At 44.7% G+C, this 19391-nt stretch overlaps 1 protein-coding gene across 1 annotated transcript in view; it reads left to right on the plus strand.

The window, feature by feature from the left end:
* The first annotated feature begins 1304 nt into the window (after positions 1-1304).
* The window catches only part of WNT2 (Wnt family member 2), a 59698-nt gene continuing 41611 nt past the window's right edge, over positions 1305-19391 (plus strand). The window contains exons 1-3 of the mRNA XM_036328870.1: positions 1305-1658; positions 3735-3961; positions 10115-10392. Of these exons, the coding sequence (XP_036184763.1) occupies positions 1576-1658; positions 3735-3961; positions 10115-10392 (588 nt within the window). The 5' untranslated portion in view covers positions 1305-1575. The remainder of the gene's footprint in view (positions 1659-3734; positions 3962-10114; positions 10393-19391) is intronic.

Raw genomic sequence — 19391 nt, forward strand, 5'->3', positions numbered from 1 at the left:
GCGATACCGCAGCGAGGCCTGGCTCCGAGCCCTGCTCTTCCCCAGTCGTGGGTGGCGCGGGGCTGGTTTCCCTCCCCTCCCTTTCCGGACCCAAACCGGGATGTATCTGGGTCAGCCTGGGAGGGGCCGGACCTGCCAGGGCCCGGCAGGGGGGGAACGGGGTGGCGATGACAGCATCTTTCAGGTTTTTGGCGTTTCCGAGCTGCGCTCCTTCCAGCCGCTCACCGCTTTCCCTCCCGGAGGGACTGCCGCTCTGGCCGAGGGCTGGGCGGGGGGGAGAGCCGGCTCTTTCCAGCCGGAGGGTCACCCTCCACGCCTGGCGAACCATGTGGCGCTCCCCCCAGGCTTCCCCCTCCCCAAACTCCGGGTTCCCCAAGGCACACGCCCCGCGGGCTGCGGGTTCCCGCCCCAGGAAAAGAGCGTTGGAACAGTTCACCGACGCCCGAGTTCCTGGTCTTCCTTTCCGGTGATAAACGGCGGGGCTGCGAGCCAATTGCTGCTCAAGATGCTCCACCCGCAGGCCGTGCCTCTCTCTGGGCTCGGCGGGGGCGCACATCCAGGACAGAGCAGGTCCCCTCCCCGCTGCAAACTCCAGGGCTGAGTGCCAGGGCGGAGGGCGGCCCGACCCGGGGGGTCTTCGCTGCCGGGTCCCTCCCCCGGGGTCTTTGCGCTCCCGCGGCGCCTGGGAGAGCTGGGTGTGCGTCAAAACCGCATCTTCCCCGGACACGTTGGCCGACCACGCTTCGGTGAGGTCAGGAGGGTCACGGACCTTCGCGGCTCCCCTCCCTGCGAACTCCGCATATAAGCCCAGCGCCAGCAATCAAGGCCACACGCCTCCATCTCCCCGAGGCCCGGCCCCTCCCTCCCCACCCCTGCCCTGCAAAGACCCCACATTTCCAAGTGGAGGGAAAGCAAGGAGCTGAAAACCGTCTCCGGTTCCTGCGCTCTGCACACAGTTATCTCCGCGTCCCCTCCCTCGACTCCCCACGTCGCACGCTCGGGAACTCAGATCTGCAGGAGGGGCGCCTCGCCTGCCCTGGACGCGCGTGCGGCGGGAGCCCACGGATGCGCTTTGGCTGGGAGCTTCCCGAGAGCTACCTGCTTCCGCGGGCGCTCGAGGCCACACACGGAGGTGCTCCTCCTGCCCCGCCTCATCTCGCCCACAGACATCTCTTGCCATCATTTCATCGTCTGTTGGATAAACCCCGCGCCCCTCCCCGCCGGCGCCAGCGCAGCGCCCCCTCCCTCGGCTTCGGCTTCGGCTTCGCCGGGGCGGGCGGGGAGCGAGCGCACTGGGCGCGGGAGGTGCGCAGAGCTCTCAGCCGCTGCGCTCGCGGCGCCTGGGGAATTGGGCTGTGGGCGAGGCGGCCGGGTTGGCCTTTATCGCTCGCCCGGCTCGTCCTCGGAAACTTTATCAGAGAGTCTCGCCACTCGCTGCAGACCGAGCGGGGGGCGGGGGCGCGGCGCGGCGCTGGCAGCGGTGACCGGGCGCTCCCGGGGCTGAGCGCCTCTTCTCGGGGCACGCATGGCGCCCGCACACAGAGTCTGACCTGATGCGGACGCAAGGGGGTTAATATGAACGGCCCTCTCGGTGGAATCTGGCTCTGGCTCCCTCTGCTCTTGACCTGGCTCAGGCCTGAGGTCAGCTCTTCATGGTGGTAAGTCCACGCAGCCCGGCCCGGGAGGGAGGCGGGTTTTCCGTGTGGGAACGGGGACCGCACTGGCCACGGGAACCCTTGCCCGCGGTGGTTCTCCGCGGGTTCCAGGCGCAGCCCTGGCCGCTGCCCTCTCCCAGTGCCCTTATCCCGAGTCCCTTCGCTTTTCCTGTGAAGACCATCCCAACTTTGACAACTAAAAAAAAAAAACAATAAAAAAAAGAAGAAAGAAAAAAAAACCCACCCACATTCCCCCTCAAATGAGAGCTCTGATTCTGATATTTTGGTTATTTGGATCCAGCTGATAAACAGCAAAATCAGCCAGTTTCTTATCCCATTAGACCCGCGCGCGCGCACGCGTGTGTGTGTGTGTGTGTGTATGTATATGTGTGTGTGTATATATATGTATGTGTATGTGTTGACTCTGAAAACTACAATTGTCCCCCTGCCACTCCCCTATACCCCCCCCCCAAAAAAAAAAACTCTAGTCAAACCTAGGGGCCATTCAGGCAGGCAGTCAGGAGCTGTGGAGCCCAGAGCGTGTGATTTTGCACCATTTCCCGTCCTTCCACATTCCTAGTGCTTCTCCCCGTGGGTGGGAAGCAAGCTGTGCTGCTGCCTCCAGGTAGACTGCCGCCTCCCCCGAGCGCGGGGCTGGGGGTGGGGGGTGGGGGGCTCCCGGAGGAACCGTGCTGCTGTCCTTTGCACGCGGATCCGGCGACTTATGTATTTATTTTGCACCGTGACCCTGACAGGTCTTAGCCACCGCACAAAGGGAGCTTTTCTGCCCACCCAGAAACTCTTGTACATCTTCCTACCTAATGATCTGGGAAGGAGGGAATTGGGAGCTCTTTGGCGTCCTTGCACCTAGGACTTCCCAACAGACACTAAAATACTGATTCAGAAAGACCTGCTACCTGGGGGAATCTATCGTAAGAAGTCTCGGCTGAAGGCCAAAAAGACAAGGGCAGGGAACTCTGGAGATGCTGGAGCCTTCCGAGGGAGCATGGCAGAGCCTGATGGGGAGGGCGTTCAAGTCCCCCTTCAGCCACTTTGGATGGGAAGGCGTTTAGCCTTGACATTGCTGACACAGGATCAAAGGTCAATTTATCAGAATGACCATTTTTTCAATAAAATGATATTTCTGTTTCCGTGGTTAAACATTTATTGCCCACTCTTTTTGTCACTTTGTCTCTCAGCTGTCACTTAAATATGCTTTTTTGGAAATCACAGCTCTAACGATTTTATGATCATATAACGTAGTGAAAATGCAAGAAAAGACATTCTCCTTGTTTGATGGCTTCAAAAGACACCTATGGCAGCTTTGGTTATATAAAAGGTACCTTTTCTAAACATTTCACAACTAATAGAGAACATCTGGGCAGAGATGATGATGTAATTTTTTTTTGTTAAAGTTTCTTTTCAAAAGTACTTTATGGAGCTATAATACTGTTTGATTCTTCCAAACATTTAGTGTCCTTAATAACAATAGAAAGAACTATTTCCAAAGGTTCTCTGTAAAGGCCAAGAAGAGCTGGAAAATGGAAATATTTAAAGGATTCGAAAGAACGGCATGTCTGTGAGGAGAGTGTAACATCAGATACCAGCAGGTGTCGATTAGACAGATACAGACAGTTTCTTAACATACTTAAACATTAGGGTCAAATAAATGTGAGCGAGAAGCTTTAAAGGTCGGCTCCCCCCAACGCCAAGTCCAGGCACATTTCATCATTGAGATCAGAGCCTTCTTGGGAACAGTCTTTGAAGGCTCTTCCCAAAAGATGTTGCCCCTCCCTGCTCACTCTGTTCCCTGACCGCCCAGAGCGTCATCTGCTGGCCCTGGATTCATGTCCAAGACCAGCCATCGCTCCGCTTTGGGGTGGCTTCTACCAGGTTTCTTCTCATGCCTGCTGTGCTGCTTCTCCATGGAACTAAAATTAAATAACCTTTGCTTTGCAATATCCCTAAAAGGATAAGGAATTCATCTTTGAAACAGCGCTTTGAACTCAGTCTCCCAGGAAACATTGTGGCTTCGGGCCTCAATGTCAGTGTTCTCACCTCTGTGTTGGCCCTTCCCAGGTACATGAGAGCTACAGGCGGCGCCTCCAGGGTGATGTGTGACAATGTGCCAGGCCTGGTGAGCCGCCAGCGGCAGCTGTGCCACCGACACCCGGACGTGATGCGTGCCATTGGCCTGGGCGTGGCAGAGTGGACGACGGAGTGCCAGCACCAATTCCGCCAGCACCGCTGGAACTGCAACACCCTGGACAGGGACCACAGCCTCTTCGGCAGGGTCCTGCTCCGAAGTAAGTCTCCTGCCTCCAGGCCCCTCCTCGGGCGCTCTCCTCACACACTCCCCCCTTCATTTGGTCTTTGAAGTCCCTGCTCATCCTTTCCTTGCATTTTATTCAGTTCAGAAACTTGTTCTGTTGGGGGCATTGGCCCTGTTTTACAGATGAGGACTTAAGAAATCAAGGACCTTGCCTAAAGTTGTGTGGGAGGCTGGTCATAGATTAGAATGTAGACCCCAGGCTGACGTCTTATAATCCTTTGCTCTATCTGTTGCTGGAGGAATCAGTGGACCAGATTTCTCAGACACGAGTGAGCGTGAGGTTCTTGGGGTACCACTGAAATAAGCATTTTCAGAAGCTTGCCTGGGAGAATGAGATGTAGAAAAAGACTTTGTTTGCATGGAGTTACATCCCTCGGGTTTCAATGTCCCTTAACCCAGCCCTGAAAAAGGGGCAGTTGGGGGTCCAGAGCTCCGTTCCATGTTGCAGCTGGGCCCAGCTCAGCATTCAGGCTAATGAAAGTCCATCAGTCCATTGTGTGGGTCCCACATGGCCATGGGCTGAGTGGGCACAGGGGAGCCCCTGCAGCGGGAGAGCCAGGAGCCCCGTCCGTAAGAGCCAAGAGAGTAAAAACCAAGAGAGCTTGCTCCTTTGTTTAGATGTTTAAATATTCAGGTTTCCAGCCCTTGCAGTGGCCACACCAATTCTGGCCACTAATTTGTTCCCAGGTGTGACTGACACACAGGTAGGCACCTTCCCACACCACTGGGGCCATACTGGGCATGCGTCTGTTGTCCAGTCAGTGGGGAGCAGACTGGGAAAGTGTTAAATTAGCAAAGCTGTACAAATGGCATGCCTATATCATCTAGTCTTCCCTTTACTCCTTTCCTGTTAATAATAACCAGATTATTGCCACAGTATCATATCCATGTCATGTCACACCCCTTCCTGTTCCTCCAGGTTCAGATTTTGTCTCTAGGAAAAAGGAGGCAGCAGCCACAGGGCTTGCTTTTTTATTTAAATATATTTTATTGATTTTTTACAGAGAGGAAGGGAGAGGGATAGAGAGTTAGAAACATCGATGAGAGAGAAACATCGATCAGCTGCCTCCTACACACTCCCTACTGGGGATGTGCCCAACCAAGGTACATGCCCTTGACTAGAATCGAACCTGGGACCTTTCAGTCCACAGGCCAACGCTCTATCCACTGAGCCAAACCAGTTAGGGCCCACAGGGCTTTCTTGACTTCTTTACTTGCACCTTCCAGAGGATTTGAGCAGAAGATGAGGATGGAGTGCTCAAATCTTTTATTGGCCATAAATGGCTATTATTACAATAATGTATAAATGTAATTAAAAAGCAGAGACAAATCTCTGCTCACCACCATTCACCTCCCATTCAGCTATTCAGTGTTGGGTCACCCTATATCTAAATTAAACTTTTCTTTTCCCAGTAGACTGTAAATTCTATAAGGTCAGACTAGCCTGCCTTCTCTGCATCTCACTTGATGCTTTGAATGATGTTGCAGACATCATTCATTCATTGAATGGTTGAGTGAATGAATGGATAGCTTGTAGTGAACGCCTATTATTTCCCAGGTACACTTGAGGCAGAAGGGTATTTATGGAGGGTAGGAGTGTGAACCATGATTACATAGTTGGGTTGTTTTTGTTTTGTGTGTGCGTGTTTTTTCACTCAGGAGCATTAAACTTCATATAATTGCCTGGCGGGCGTGGTTCAGTAGTTGAGTATCGACCTACGAACCAGAAGATCAAGGTTCGATTCCTGGCTAGGGCACATGCCCAGGTTGAGGGCTCGATCCCCCAGTGTTGGGTGTGCATGAGGCCGCTGATCAATGATTCTCTCTCATCAATGATGTTTCTCTCACTCCCTCTTCCTGCCCCTCTGAAATCAATAAAAAAAAATTTTTAAACCCACAACATTATATAATTGCATAAAAAACTTTTTAATGTCCTGAATGTGGAAAGTAGCTCACGAGCTGGTATAAAGAGAAAATTAACTGAAAATCACATTTTATTTATTTTTTTAAAATTGTTACTTAACCTGGTCTTATAAGCATTTTCCAAGAAATAGCACAGTCCATTTGCTACTGGGAAATCTGACTGAAAACACAAAAGTTTTGTGTGAACCCCAGAAACAGGAAACTTTACACTTGTTTTTGCCCACCCCACCCCCCATTCCTAAGGAAGTCATCCAGGCTGTACACTTGGTAATGCTTAACAGAGGGTGTTTCTATCTTGTAATCATCACAGCCCCGGGGTTTTATGAGGCCAAATGCATAACTGAATGTCTCTGAAATCCCCCCAGGGCGTAGTGCACTCACTCTCAGTGTATCCCTCAAGGAAATTTATGGCCATATTCTGCAATTTTATTCTCTAGCTTAAGAACTATATTCTTCTGCATTCCTCTTGGAGTTTTGATATGACATCGCACATTTTTGAAAGGCTAATAGTAAATTTCAGCAACATGGAATTTTCAGACTTCACCTAGATTAGCTCACTAGTGAATCAATTAAAGTGCCGGAACTTGTCAAAGAAAGTTTGCAAATATTTATTAGCACAAGATACCTTTGGGCAAATTATGCAAGGCTCTCGGTGTTTAAGATACATCAGGGTTTTTCCTTTTCAAAGTGCTCACAACCATTTCCCAATGATTTCAAATTAAATGCCCTTCTCATTTATAAAAATGATCGCCTCTAAATTCTGTCTATGAAAATCTGTTAAGATGTCTCTATATTGAAGAGAATCTTTAGATCACAAATCAAAGGACCTAATTTTGACCACTAATCCTCAAGGCCTGCCAAAGCTGGGAGTTCATTCATAAAATACTTTAACTTAATCTTGACAATGTTTGTTTCTTCAGAGCGGTGGAGTGCTGAGAAGGAAGAGGTTGGAACTAGTTTGACTTAGTCTAAGGCCTCAAGTAAATAAGAGATTCTAACTTGTATTTCCTTCAGAGTTCTTTCAGATGAAGCTTGAATGCTTTGCCAAAGTACTCAAAACTTAAAACACCCAAGCTACACAATTTCTTTCCATTCTTCATAGAAGGCCAGATTTCTTCCTGGACATTTATGTAAACTCCTGTGACTGTCAGTGATGATTTTGCGTTGATTCTGGGAGGGCTGAATTTGGCCTAAGGTAGTTTATCCTGGAAATCATCATGAAATTCCAGTAAAGCCTTCCAAAAAATTTTATAATTAATTGCTTGGAGGGAAATTCACATCTTAGAATTGTGAAGAACTTCCTTTGGAAACCTAAATGTGTCCTTATAGATGACTAGGAAGGCAAAGGGCGATGCCATTTATAGGAAGAACATAAAAGTTACTAACACATCCCAGGGTCACAGAGAGATGGAGAACATTTGCCTCTTTTGCTTCAGCCAGCTTAGAGTAAGACACCCATTTTTCGTAACATTTGCATTTCACTCATTCAACAAACTATCGCCAGTCACAGGCTGAGAAACTTAAACCCATATATCCCTGCAAGAATATACCTCTAGAGTTCTTGAATGAACCTTGAAAAGGTCATTAGGTCTCATCCTTGTAAATGTAAAAAATAAAAATAAAAAAAATTTAAAAAGCAAGCATTTCCAAGGAGTTGAACCCATAACTTTCCAACAAGCCTAGCTTCTAGTGTTCTGCTCTACCAGGTAACAATCCCTAACTGCAAACAAAAACTATGCTTATGCACTTAGTATAGACATCGTCTGACTTATCTCAACCCCAAAATTAGAGAAACGAATAGTAACACATCAGGAAGTCTAAATATCACTATTTAGATTTGGATTTTATTTCATATTTTGATAGCTTTAAAAAGAATCCGTTTTTCTAAGAAGAGCCCCAAGGTCAAAATTTGTTTTGTTAGAAAGCCAACTCTTGAAATGTGCTACTTTTTCACACATAGCATTTTAGTGATTCATCTAAGACACTTAACTGAAAACATCTTAAGGCCACATCTAACATGATACCAAAACATCTGGAGGTAAAATGCAAAACCAGTCCCCGTGCTACATTTTTAGTTAAATAAATAAACATCTCTCTATTTAGTAATGTGCTTGAATAATAAGTGACAAATATTGTGAAAGGTATTTTTGCTTTAGAAATTATTTCTGAAAGGCAGCAGATTTTAAGTGATTTTTTTCTTTCAGCCAACAGGTTGATGCAATTGTACCTTAAGCCAGGATGAATGCTTTGCCTAGACAATTTATTCCTCTACTACTTTCAAATTACTGTCTGGCCACTGGTATTCTATCATTGAGATCATCCATATTTTCCCCCTAAATGACCACCTCATAAAATTTCTCTTTGTTCTCAGTAAAAAAAAAAAATAAGACTAGTGCTAAGTACCTTAAGCACTTGGGAATTTCCCCTCTATGTGATATCTCTAACTGTGGACACTGAACTCCAATCCAAAACCAGGCTTTAGCAGCTCAATGGGGTAACTAATGACAAGGCATTTTCCTAAACTGTAAAATGGGTATAATAAAAATCTCATTTATCTGAGAGCCACAACCTGAGAATAAACCACATTAGCTTCAGTTAGTCACCATCTTTTATAAAACAACTCAATTCCACTTAGAAAATCTGTAATCCTTATAACCTAGGACTCTGAAACAGCCCTCATGACCATCACATTTTCCTCTTGAGACCACCACCTGCTACCTATAGCAAATATTCATATAATTGATTTTACCTAACTACAGAGCATGACTGATTTCTTTTTATGATGGCTAGAGGTTTGGGGGCAGATATTTTTGGAGGGCTGAGGTAAGTGCCATTTAATATGGTGTAGATACGTTTTCCTGATTTTTAATAATGAGACTAGCAGAGTAAAGATTGCAAAGGGCATTATATAATGTACACAATAAATTTTAGCGCCGAATGACAGACAGAACCAAGCAGGGCTCTGATGCGGAAAGGTGGTTTGTTCTCCCAGCTGTGTGGTTCAAAAAGTCACACTCGTCTTGACATACTGAATCGCCAAATGGCTCTGTTTTCTGCCTTGCATTGGCAGGAGGCGGTTCAGCCTGTATTTTGATTGTTAATATATTTGCTGCAGCAACCATTAATAAAAAGGCGTGCTAATAACAATGAAATACAGCTCCGCTTGAAAAATGAGGTGTACACAGACCCTAAAGAGCCTTATATCTGTCACTGTACCACAACACTGTGTCATGAGTTACTACAGATTATTAAAATAATTTAATGTAGTTATTGCACTGAAATATGTACCTTTCAGCCTGCAAGTGAAAGTAGCCTGTGTGCTAATAAAGAACAATTCTAAGAAATCACCCCAAAGGGTCCTTGCCCAAGTCTAATTATAGGCGGTAAATTTGTTTCCTTCCAGAAAAACCAAAGGAAAGCTTTCCACTGTCTTTTACCCAATACCAGTGATTACTGCAGGTGTTCCAGAAGAAAGTAAATTCACGGTCATAGTTAGACGTGGTATGTAACGAGGATATTGCATATTGCCTTCAACAATCTCCCAATTACTAGTGAAAATCAGTGCCACGCCAGCGCTCTCCAGTGTTAGCGCTGCGGCCTGGTCACTGCCTTGAATTCTCTTCCCGCCTCGGCCCCTAGATTTTTTTTTTTTTTAATTCGGAATTTCAGTCTGAAATATTAAATGTATACAAGTGCCCTCAGAAATGCCTAGAGGCTTGGCAGGTGTGTTGTTTTTATGTCAAGGTTTTATTCACGGAGTATCATGGAATAGCCAAGGTCTATTACGCAATGAAAGAACTGTAGAATTCGGACTGTATGTACAGATGAAAACACAAAAATGTTCCTCTCCTCTCGTCTCGAACATGGAGGGTTCTGGGTTAAGCAAGCACGTATGTGAGACTGACGTGAATTCGGGAGCTGGGCAAGGCAGGCTTTCACTGTACTTTCTTTTCCGCTCTGTTTACCTTAAGGACAGTTGTCATATAGGCATCTAAATTAATAACAGCTTATAATATTCGATGGTGATGATTCCTTTTAAGGAGCGAGGCTTGGCTCTAGAAAAGAATCCTTCAAGACGACCAGTCCCCTTTTGCCTAGTGTTGCAGTCTGTCCGAGGCAGAGCAAAGACTAACCAGCCCTCATCTGAACATCGTTCAAAACGAGCAACTCCAGGCCGCTTTTAAGAAACGCATTTTTGTTTCAGGTAGTCGGGAATCTGCCTTTGTTTACGCCATCTCCTCAGCTGGAGTTGTATTTGCCATCACCAGGGCCTGTAGCCAAGGAGAATTAAAATCCTGTTCCTGTGATCCAAAGAAGAAGGGCAGTGCCAAGGACACCAGGGGCACCTTCGACTGGGGCGGCTGCAGTGATAACATTGACTATGGGATCAAGTTTGCCCGCGCGTTCGTGGATGCCAAGGAGCGGAAAGGCAAGGACGCCAGAGCCCTGATGAACCTGCACAACAACAGGGCCGGCAGGAAGGTAGGGCTGCGCGCTGCTCACGGTGTGGGCTGCATGGCCTTACAGTCACTTAAGCTGAGCTGATCTTACACTTTCCTAGAGATGATAAAATGCCACAGTCACGCATTCCCACTGTCCCCCAGCCCCAAGCTGTTTATTCTAAAGAATACCACAGCCCTAACCGGTTTGGCTCAGTGGATAGAGCATCGACCTGGGGACTGAAAGGTCCCAAGTTCGATTCCGGTCAAGGGCATGTACCTTGGTTGCGGGCACATCCCCAATAGGAGGTGTGCAGGAGGCAGCTGATCGATGTTTCTAACTCTCTATCCCTCTCACTTCCTCTCTGTAAAAAATCAATAAAATATATTTTTAAAAAAAGAATACCACAGACTGGCCCTGGCCAGTGTGCTCAGTGGTTAGAGCACCAGCCTGTGCACCGAGGGGTCTCAGGTTCAATTCCCTTCCCAGTCAAGGGCAATACCTGGGTTATAGGTTTAATCCCCAGACAACCAATCTATGTCTCTCTCACATCGATGTCTCTCTCTCTCCACTCTCCCTCCCTCCCTTTTTCACTGGCTCTAAAAGCAATGGAAAAAATATTCTCGGGTGAAGATGAACAAAAACAAAAACAAAAGAATACCACAGACGGGGTTGAAATACCTCACCCATGCTCCACCTTTCTTCTCACAGCTGAGCTGAAGGAGTCCACCCATTGCTTTTGGCATTGTGTAGAGTCAAGTGTTTTATGGTCCCTCTGGATACTGTGTCACTGACAGAAGGTATAATCTGTGGGTAAGGCTAGCTAGTGCTTCATCCCACATACCAATGGGACCTTGGATGATTGTAGTTAAAGGACATCAAGACCCAGAACATCTTCTCTCAAACATATCATGAAAGCAACTCACCATGAAAGCAACTTGACTGGCTTCTTTGGGAGTCAGGGATGCTATTTTTAGAACCAGACTTCCCTTGGGATTTCTGCTACCGGAGGAGTAAGTAGACTGAGGGAGGACATGGCCCAAAGGGGTATTCTATCCCTTATCTTCTACCCTTACTAACCTCCTGAGCTGTGATTTCCCTGGCCAGTATTGACTCTCTACCTCCCTTTTATTAGATGAGGACATAAGCCCTCAGGTGCTCAAGGTCACATGGAGAATCGGTAGAAAACTCAAGACTAGAACTCAGCTTTCAACTGCTAGACGAGGGGTTTTCTGGCCTAGGATGAAGCCATTAAAACAGCGGTTCTCAACCTGTGGGTCGCGACCCCTTTGGGGGTTGAACGACCCTTTCACAGGAGTCGCCTAAGACCATTGGAAAACACATACATAATTACATATTGTTTTTGTGATTAATCACTATGCTTTAATTATGTTCCATTTGTAACAATGAAATTGGGGGTCACCACAACATGAGGAACTGTATTAAAGGGTCGCGGCATTAGGAAGGTTGAGAACCACTGCATTAAAAGGACAGTGTTTGAATCCATTGCTAAGCCATGTCTTTCGGCATGGTGGCATGACCAGCAGAACATTGTGCCATTGGTCAAAAGCATCCACTGGCTGGGGTAATGAAATATTTAGTCAGATTAATCAAGGCCTAAAATATGTAAAGTGTGGGAAGCATACTAATCTTGTATATAGCTCAGAAATTTATTTTCATATATTTATAATACTTATTTTCACATAGATACTACCGCACTTGTGTGATTAGATAAGATATACATTTCCAGCATTCTAGAAAGTCCCTTGCAGCCTCGTCCCAGGAATCAACCACAAGTGACTTCCATTGTCCTGTTTCCATTTTTTGCCATTGTGAATAAAGCTAGTATCATCCTAATTGCATGAAAAACAAATAGTTAGGGCCATCTGAGAATAATCGGATTGCCAGTGAGAAGAGATGAACATAATTTGTCATTTGTCAACATAAAATTAAAATGTGCTTGATATTAATATATAAAGAAAGATCCGCATACAATTGAAAGGTCTGGGTGTTGGTCTTTAACATAAAAAAGAATTAAAAAATGTGGATCTGTTTGGATGAAAACTCTTATTACGCTCACAGAGAGACCAAATGTCATTTAACAAGAGTTGAAAGGAAAGACCTCTTGCTTAGTACAAGGAATAAGATGAGTGTGACCTGAACTGTTTACAAATAGTACCTTTCCTGAACTTTAAAAGTCAACATTCCTTATGTTCATGAATTTATTAATTTATAGTGACTACTGCCAAAAAATATAGGCTACGGTTGTGCAATCCTACGACTGTTGGTAATGACTGTTTGTGCAATAGTTTGGAGAGAGGGCGATGTACAGTGACTTTGTTTTGACGTTGATACCGCCTGCACAAGTGATAAAGGGTGGTGTCTTTGATAGGAGTGTGCTGCTTAATTACTCAAGCAGGAAATATCGTCAGATCTCTCAGATTACAGATAAAGGCCGGTGGTCACACACTGTATCCAAAAGCATGTTGACTTGTCAAAATAAATACTAATTATGCTAAATAGTTCATTAGATATCGAATGCCTCAGGTCTTAGGACAGCAGGTCTGAGCTATTATCTTGGAGGCCCTGAAGCAACACGACTTATAATGTAAGTCACATGATGCCTCACTGTGCAGAGGTGAACAGCTGTCAGGCCTCAGATAGTCTCCTGCCTACTCTGCAAAACTGAGGAGGCTCCTTTTGATTGGAATAAAAGTGCACACGCTGACTTTTTAAAATGTGGCTTTAATTAATGGTGGGTGGGCAGACTTTTTCAAGGAGATGCATGATGTCAGTGAGTATGAACTTTAATGAGAGTGAATGTATTGAGATAAACATGCGTCTCTAATTCTCTCCTTGCCGTCCTTAGACCCCCCACTCCCGACTCCCCCTTCGTACAAGCAGAAGGTCTGTGGAATCAAAATGAGAACAGGCTGGGCTTGCGTGGAAGACAGGCCTCCTGAGTTAAACCTCCAACAGGCCTGGTTCTAGAAAACCCCACCACCCAGGGCTGACCACAACATTAGTTCCGTTTTATTTCTTCTTTGTGCTTTTCTGTATTTCCCCAATTGTCTAATATGAATATCTTATACTTTTTAAAATTGGGGGGGGGGGTGGCAGTAGGGAGGACCAATACACTTTATTTAAAAGAAAACACATCTATTCCAATATGATTCTGTTTAGCCAATGCTATAAGTCATAATTCAACACTGCCATTCACAAAAGACCTTAATTTTCCCCTAATATTTGAGCAGTTTAATTCACTTATTATAACAGCTGGTTAGAGCACCCTCATGTGTCTTTGTATGGTAATATCATTTTAGATCTGCGATGCGACTATATCATTTTACTCACCACTTCAGCAGAATTTGTGATGGTGTTTCTTTCCTTTATGTTTACTTGAAACTCATCCTTGATGGAGCCTTGTTTTCTACTTCCAAGGAGTCCTAGAAAGATAAATTTACCTTGTTCAACACAAACTTTCTATTCAGAAAGACACCCCACAGCTCCTCTCAGTGGCTCTTTTTAGGGGTAGAGAAGCCGTGTGATGAAAACCTTTGAGTTACATTTTAGGATAAGGGGAGGTGAATTACAAGCACAAGTGTCTTGATCAATAGTCACCATTTGTTCCCTTTTGGGGGTTGAAAATGGCTTTTAAATTAGTCCACTCTTTCCCTAATATGAAATAATCACAACTTCTTTTACCTTTCAAGAGAGAATATATATCAAAATCATGTATCCAGCAAAATTCTGCCCTTTAATCACTGAACATTTCTATAATAAGATTAAGAGGAATTCCATAACAAATACTTTCCCTAAAAGGTATCTCTTACTATGGTCAAGGTAGTACATGGGATTTGAAATAAGACCCACATTAGTCTTAGCCGTGCACTACCAGTGGCTTCGCTCACTGAATTTCAGGTTCTGTCATGTGTAAAGGGGTATTAGATGGTGCTGCAGGAAGACAGGCATAAGGCACAGAGCAGAGAACCTGGCACGTAGTAGGCGCTCCATAAAAGTTCGTTCCTGTCCCTTTTGTGAAGTTATCTGTAACTTAGGCAATAGAGCTAGGCACAGATTCAATTTGAACCATTACTTAGTTCAGATTGAACTATTCAGTCTGATCACTACAGGTATCCATAGACTCATCTTTGGTTTAGTTTAACATCCTAATAAAAACAAAAACAAAACAAAAAAACAGGCACATAGGTCCTGGCTGGGTAGTTCAGTTGGTTAGAGCATTGTCCCGATATACCAAGGTTGGGGGTTAGATCCCAGTCTGGGCACATATAAGAACCAACCAATGAATGCATAAATAAGTGGAACAACAAATCTATGTTTCTCTCCCCCTCCTTTCCTTGCTCTCTAAAATCAATCAATAAATAAGCAAATAAATAATTAATCCAGGCATATATTATTTGCTACTGTGCAAAATACTGTCAAATGTTTTATAATTTTTATCTTTCAAATTTCCTATCCCACACCTAGCGTGTTGCTTGCCTCCCAGTTGTATTTCACGTGTCTCCTTGACTAAAGTTTAGTTTCTTATGGCCAGGGGCTATGGGAATTTAAAAAGCAGTATTAGTATTCCTCTTTTTCAAATGAGAAACTGAGTCTTAGAGAGATGAAGGGACTGACCAGGGTCACACAATCACACAATCATGAAGTGCTGGGCTTGTGGGGGTTCAAATCCAGTTGTGTTCACCCATATGTCCTCATCTACCTTTCCATGTTGTCTCTGTTGAGAATTTCTGAGACACACACACACACACACACACACCACGCTATTTCTGTATTTTAAACAAAGGAGCAGCAGCAGCAGCCACCGCCCTTAGAGTTATTTTTTCCCCTTTGTGTGTGTCTTTATTTTGCACGTTTTCTAAAATAAATATGTATATTTTTTTAAACAACAGGAAAAATGTTTTAAATGTAGAAACGTAACTGCTAATGGTCGTGAACAGCTCGGCAGCACTTAGCCTTTTTTAGTGGATTCACAGAATTTCAACTAATGACACCGCACGTTTCAGAACTCCGCTCCTCGGTGCTGCTGGGCTAAACTTGTTCCAACAGATAATTTGTTACTTAATTACTTTGGGAAACGCTATTTGGGGCGCTAAGTTATATGTGGGAAAGAACAAGACAAAGAAGCCCCTGGCCATAAGAAACTAAACTTTAGTCAAGGAGACACGTGAAATACAACTGGGAGGCAAGCAACACGCTAGGTGTGGGATAGGAAATCAGCCGAAGGGCCAGTGAGCAGAGGAGAGAAAGGCTGTACCACAAAACTGGCTGTTTGAGCTGGAGATAAAGACTTCCCATGGGGGACACGGGAGAGTGCTTTCCAGGATGGAGGGGCGACAAGACCAAGAAACACACTGGACGGAAAGAACATCAGAGTGCAGGAATGACGAGGGCTCTAGGGCGGAGCTCATGACTGAGAATTACTAGGAGCGGAGGCTGCAAACTCGAGTCTCAGCCAGATCTGGAGAGCCTTGAACGATGTCCCCGTGAAGCACTTGGCAGGTGTTGGGCAATGCAGGAGAAATTTAATGCTTAGGTTCCATGCTTATGCGTTGCTAACTTTCTAGAGTCCACTTTAGAACAGTGACACGTTCCAGAGTTCAAATCTTCTGTGATATGTTTGAATTGATGACTTAAAAACAGTCTTACTAGAAAAACCAGGAGAAATGTCTACCTCCCTGAATTTTATTTTCAGCCATAAAATAAACATAGAAGGACTGATGTGGATAGTAAGCTTCCCAATGTTTATTAATAAAATATTGGTGGGGACTCTTTCCCCCTCCCCACGTGGGAGTCTGTACTTGCTCTTCAATGAATGTCCACCTTTGCAAAAAAATAAATAAAATAAAATATTGGTATAGGGTGCCCTGGCTGGTTTGGCTCAATGGATAGAGCATCAGCCTGTGGCCTGAAGGGTCCCGGGTTTAATTCTGGTCAAGGGCACATACCCCGGCTGCAGGATGGATCCTGGCACTGATCAGGGCACAGGTGGAAGGTAACCAATTGATGTGTTCCTCTCACATCAATGTTTCTCTCTCTCTGTCTCTCCCCCTCCCTTCAATTGACTCTAAAAAAATCAGTGGAAAAATATCCTCAGGTGAGGTTTAACAATAACAACAAAATTAACCTACGGCAACTGTGTTGATATTTATATTTTTAATATAATGTTTACATTATTATTGGCTACTTGTTAGGGGTTCTTAGCTATTTACATCATCTTGACTGAGGTGCTATGGAGGCTGGGGTTCTGGAATGAGAACACTAGTTCTAATAATTGAGCATGACCTTGGACAGGCTACTTAACAAGAATTGCTATCCAAAATAAAATATGTACACACACGCACCAAGTTTTGAGCAAGCCTAAGAGGTAGGTAGCATTATTATCCTCATTTTGCATATGAAGAGACTAAGGTCTATAATAGGGTGGCCAGAATCAGCAAACAAACTGAATGTATTTGCTATCTGAAATTCAAGCCTACCTTGACATCCTGTATTTTATATGGGAGAAGTTCAGAGGGTGAAGGGATCCAGAGTTTCTATCTCATGCCCCAGCCAATCCTGCACCACTCAAGATTAGCACTGTGGAGCAGTGGGGCGCCCAGACAAAGCAGGCACTCCTAAGTTCTCTCTGCAGGAAATGCCTCCAAAGTAAACAGGAATGGATATCATCCAAGATGTAAACATGACCTTATAGCAAGTAAACTTAGGGCCTAATAAAGACTTCCAAGAATAGGTCCTGTGATGCCATTTAATATACAAAATAAATAATGATTCTGAACCAAGAGAACTGGGCAGGATTCAAAAGAAATCACTCTTAAAAAGGAATTACCAATAGCAAAGAAAATGATAACATTGAACTGAACTATAGAGTCAGATTGCTTTAACCTCCTATTCATCCCAAGCCTCCCTTCAACAGCATTCAACATCTTTATGAGGCACAACCTTCACTTAGTAGAAATGTGTTTTCTGATTGGTCTCCTTAGTTCATAAAATTGAATGCCTTTTGAAAAATGAGATCAGCTCTACCAGCCTCACTTCTGTCTTGTTGGACTCAAAAGCAGTATGTGCTTGATACTGTAGATCTTTATACAGCACAGGAATTAAAAACCACCAAGGCTTAAAGTCCCAAAGCAGAGAATAACTTAACAAAGTGCTTACAGTTCATGTAAAGTTCTATTAGTCATAGAAAAATGTTTTTTAGACTGGCCTCATTAGTCAATGAGAATTATTGTGCCCCCCGCCCCCCCCAATGTATACACACATTAACAGCTGGTAGCTCAATTTTGAAAATGAAATGTATTTTTTAATAAACCCTGCCTTTTTAATTATTCAAAGTGTGTATATACATTTTGGGGGGGACAGCCTATATATGGTTAGACAAGAGTAATGTTCTTTTTTAAAAAAAATATATTTTATTGATTTTTTACAGAGAGGAGGGGAGAGGGATAGAGAGCTAGAAACATCAATGAGAGAGAAACACGGATCAGCCACCTCCTGCACACCCCCCACTGGGGATGTGCCCGCACCCAAGGCACATGCCCTTGACCGGAATCGAACCCGGGACCCCCCAGTCTGCAGGCCGACGCTCTATCCACTGAGCCAAACCGGTCAGGGCAAGAGTAATGTTCTTGAATTCCACAAATAAAAATTCCAGACCTTATATTTCCTAGCTAAGCCCACCTACAGTCACTGTTTTCAAAGAATGATGGTGCTCAAGAAATCACAATGTCTTATTTAAGTTAATAAGTTATTGCATAAGCAAATTAACTGCACAGGCCAGTAATAAATATTCCTTGTTTTCCTAGTTTCAAAGCATATATATTTGAAAGATATAAGTTGGTCTGATTTTCAGTAACTCAGAGGCATTGACCTGTCAAAAGGATTTAACTGTTTATAAATGTACTAGAGGCCCAGTGCACAGATCCCTGCACCGGTGGGGTCCCTTGGCCTGGCCTGCGGGGATTGTGCTGAAACCAGCTCTCCAACATCCTCCAACGGGTCCCGGATTGTGAGAGGGTGAAGGCCAGGCCGAGGGACCCCACGAGTGCACGATCGGGGTTGGGGAGGAACCGCAGGAGGGCTCCAGGGTGTGTCTGGCCCATCTTGCCCAGTCCCATCCGCCAGACCCCCGCAGCAAGCTAACTTACTGGTTGGAGCGTCTGCCCCCTGGTGGTCAGTGCACATCATAGTGACTGGTCAAACAGTTGAACGAATGGTTGGACACTTAGCATATTAGGCTTTTATTATATAGGATTTGGCTTTAGGCCAGCATCTGAAAATTAAATAATGTTTTAATGTTTGTTTCCCTCAGGAAAATTGATATAGGTGCAGAAGCGTTGCTTTATGGCATATCCCCAACTAAAAAGTGAAGTACTAACACTGCTTTGAATGCTCAAGTTAACTAAATAAGTTAGTTAAAACATAGCATCTAAGAACGTAAAATAAATTTTGAGTAGGATTTCTAAGGCAAGGTCAGTTGTGAAGTTGGCATACCTTTCAAACAGGTGGGTTGCCCTTTTTTCTGACAGGAAGAGAATCACAGGACACAATACAGGGGTTTTTCAACTTAGCCAAATGCAGAAACTTACAACAAAACTAGCTTCATGTAAGAAGTCTTACAAAGACACCCTGGCATTGCTGGGGTTAGTCTTCAGAAAAGCTGAATTAAGAAACCCAAATTTCATTCTCCTTTGGAGAAGTTTGTCTTTATAAATGGCAAAACAATTCTCTGTAGACTAATTAGGTATGCAAACACTAAGTGTAAATACTTTTGTAGACTCCACTGAGCCTAGAGACCATAAACTCCAGGGGGTTGGCCAACGCCCATTTTAGAAACACAGGTAGAGTGATTTAAGGTGGCAGCCTGGTGTCAGGCAGGTGTGGGTTACATTCTGCCTTAGCCACACTGGCTGGGAGACCCGAGAGCAAGGTCCTCAGCTTGTAGGTGTCTGAATGACCTCATCTGTGAAATGGGATGAAAATAATATAAACCTTCCATGCTTGTGGGGATTGAGTAAATA

This window comes from Myotis myotis, unplaced genomic scaffold (assembly GCF_014108235.1).
Source record: "Myotis myotis isolate mMyoMyo1 unplaced genomic scaffold, mMyoMyo1.p scaffold_m19_p_11, whole genome shotgun sequence".
NCBI classification, from domain to species: domain Eukaryota; kingdom Metazoa; phylum Chordata; class Mammalia; order Chiroptera; family Vespertilionidae; genus Myotis; species Myotis myotis.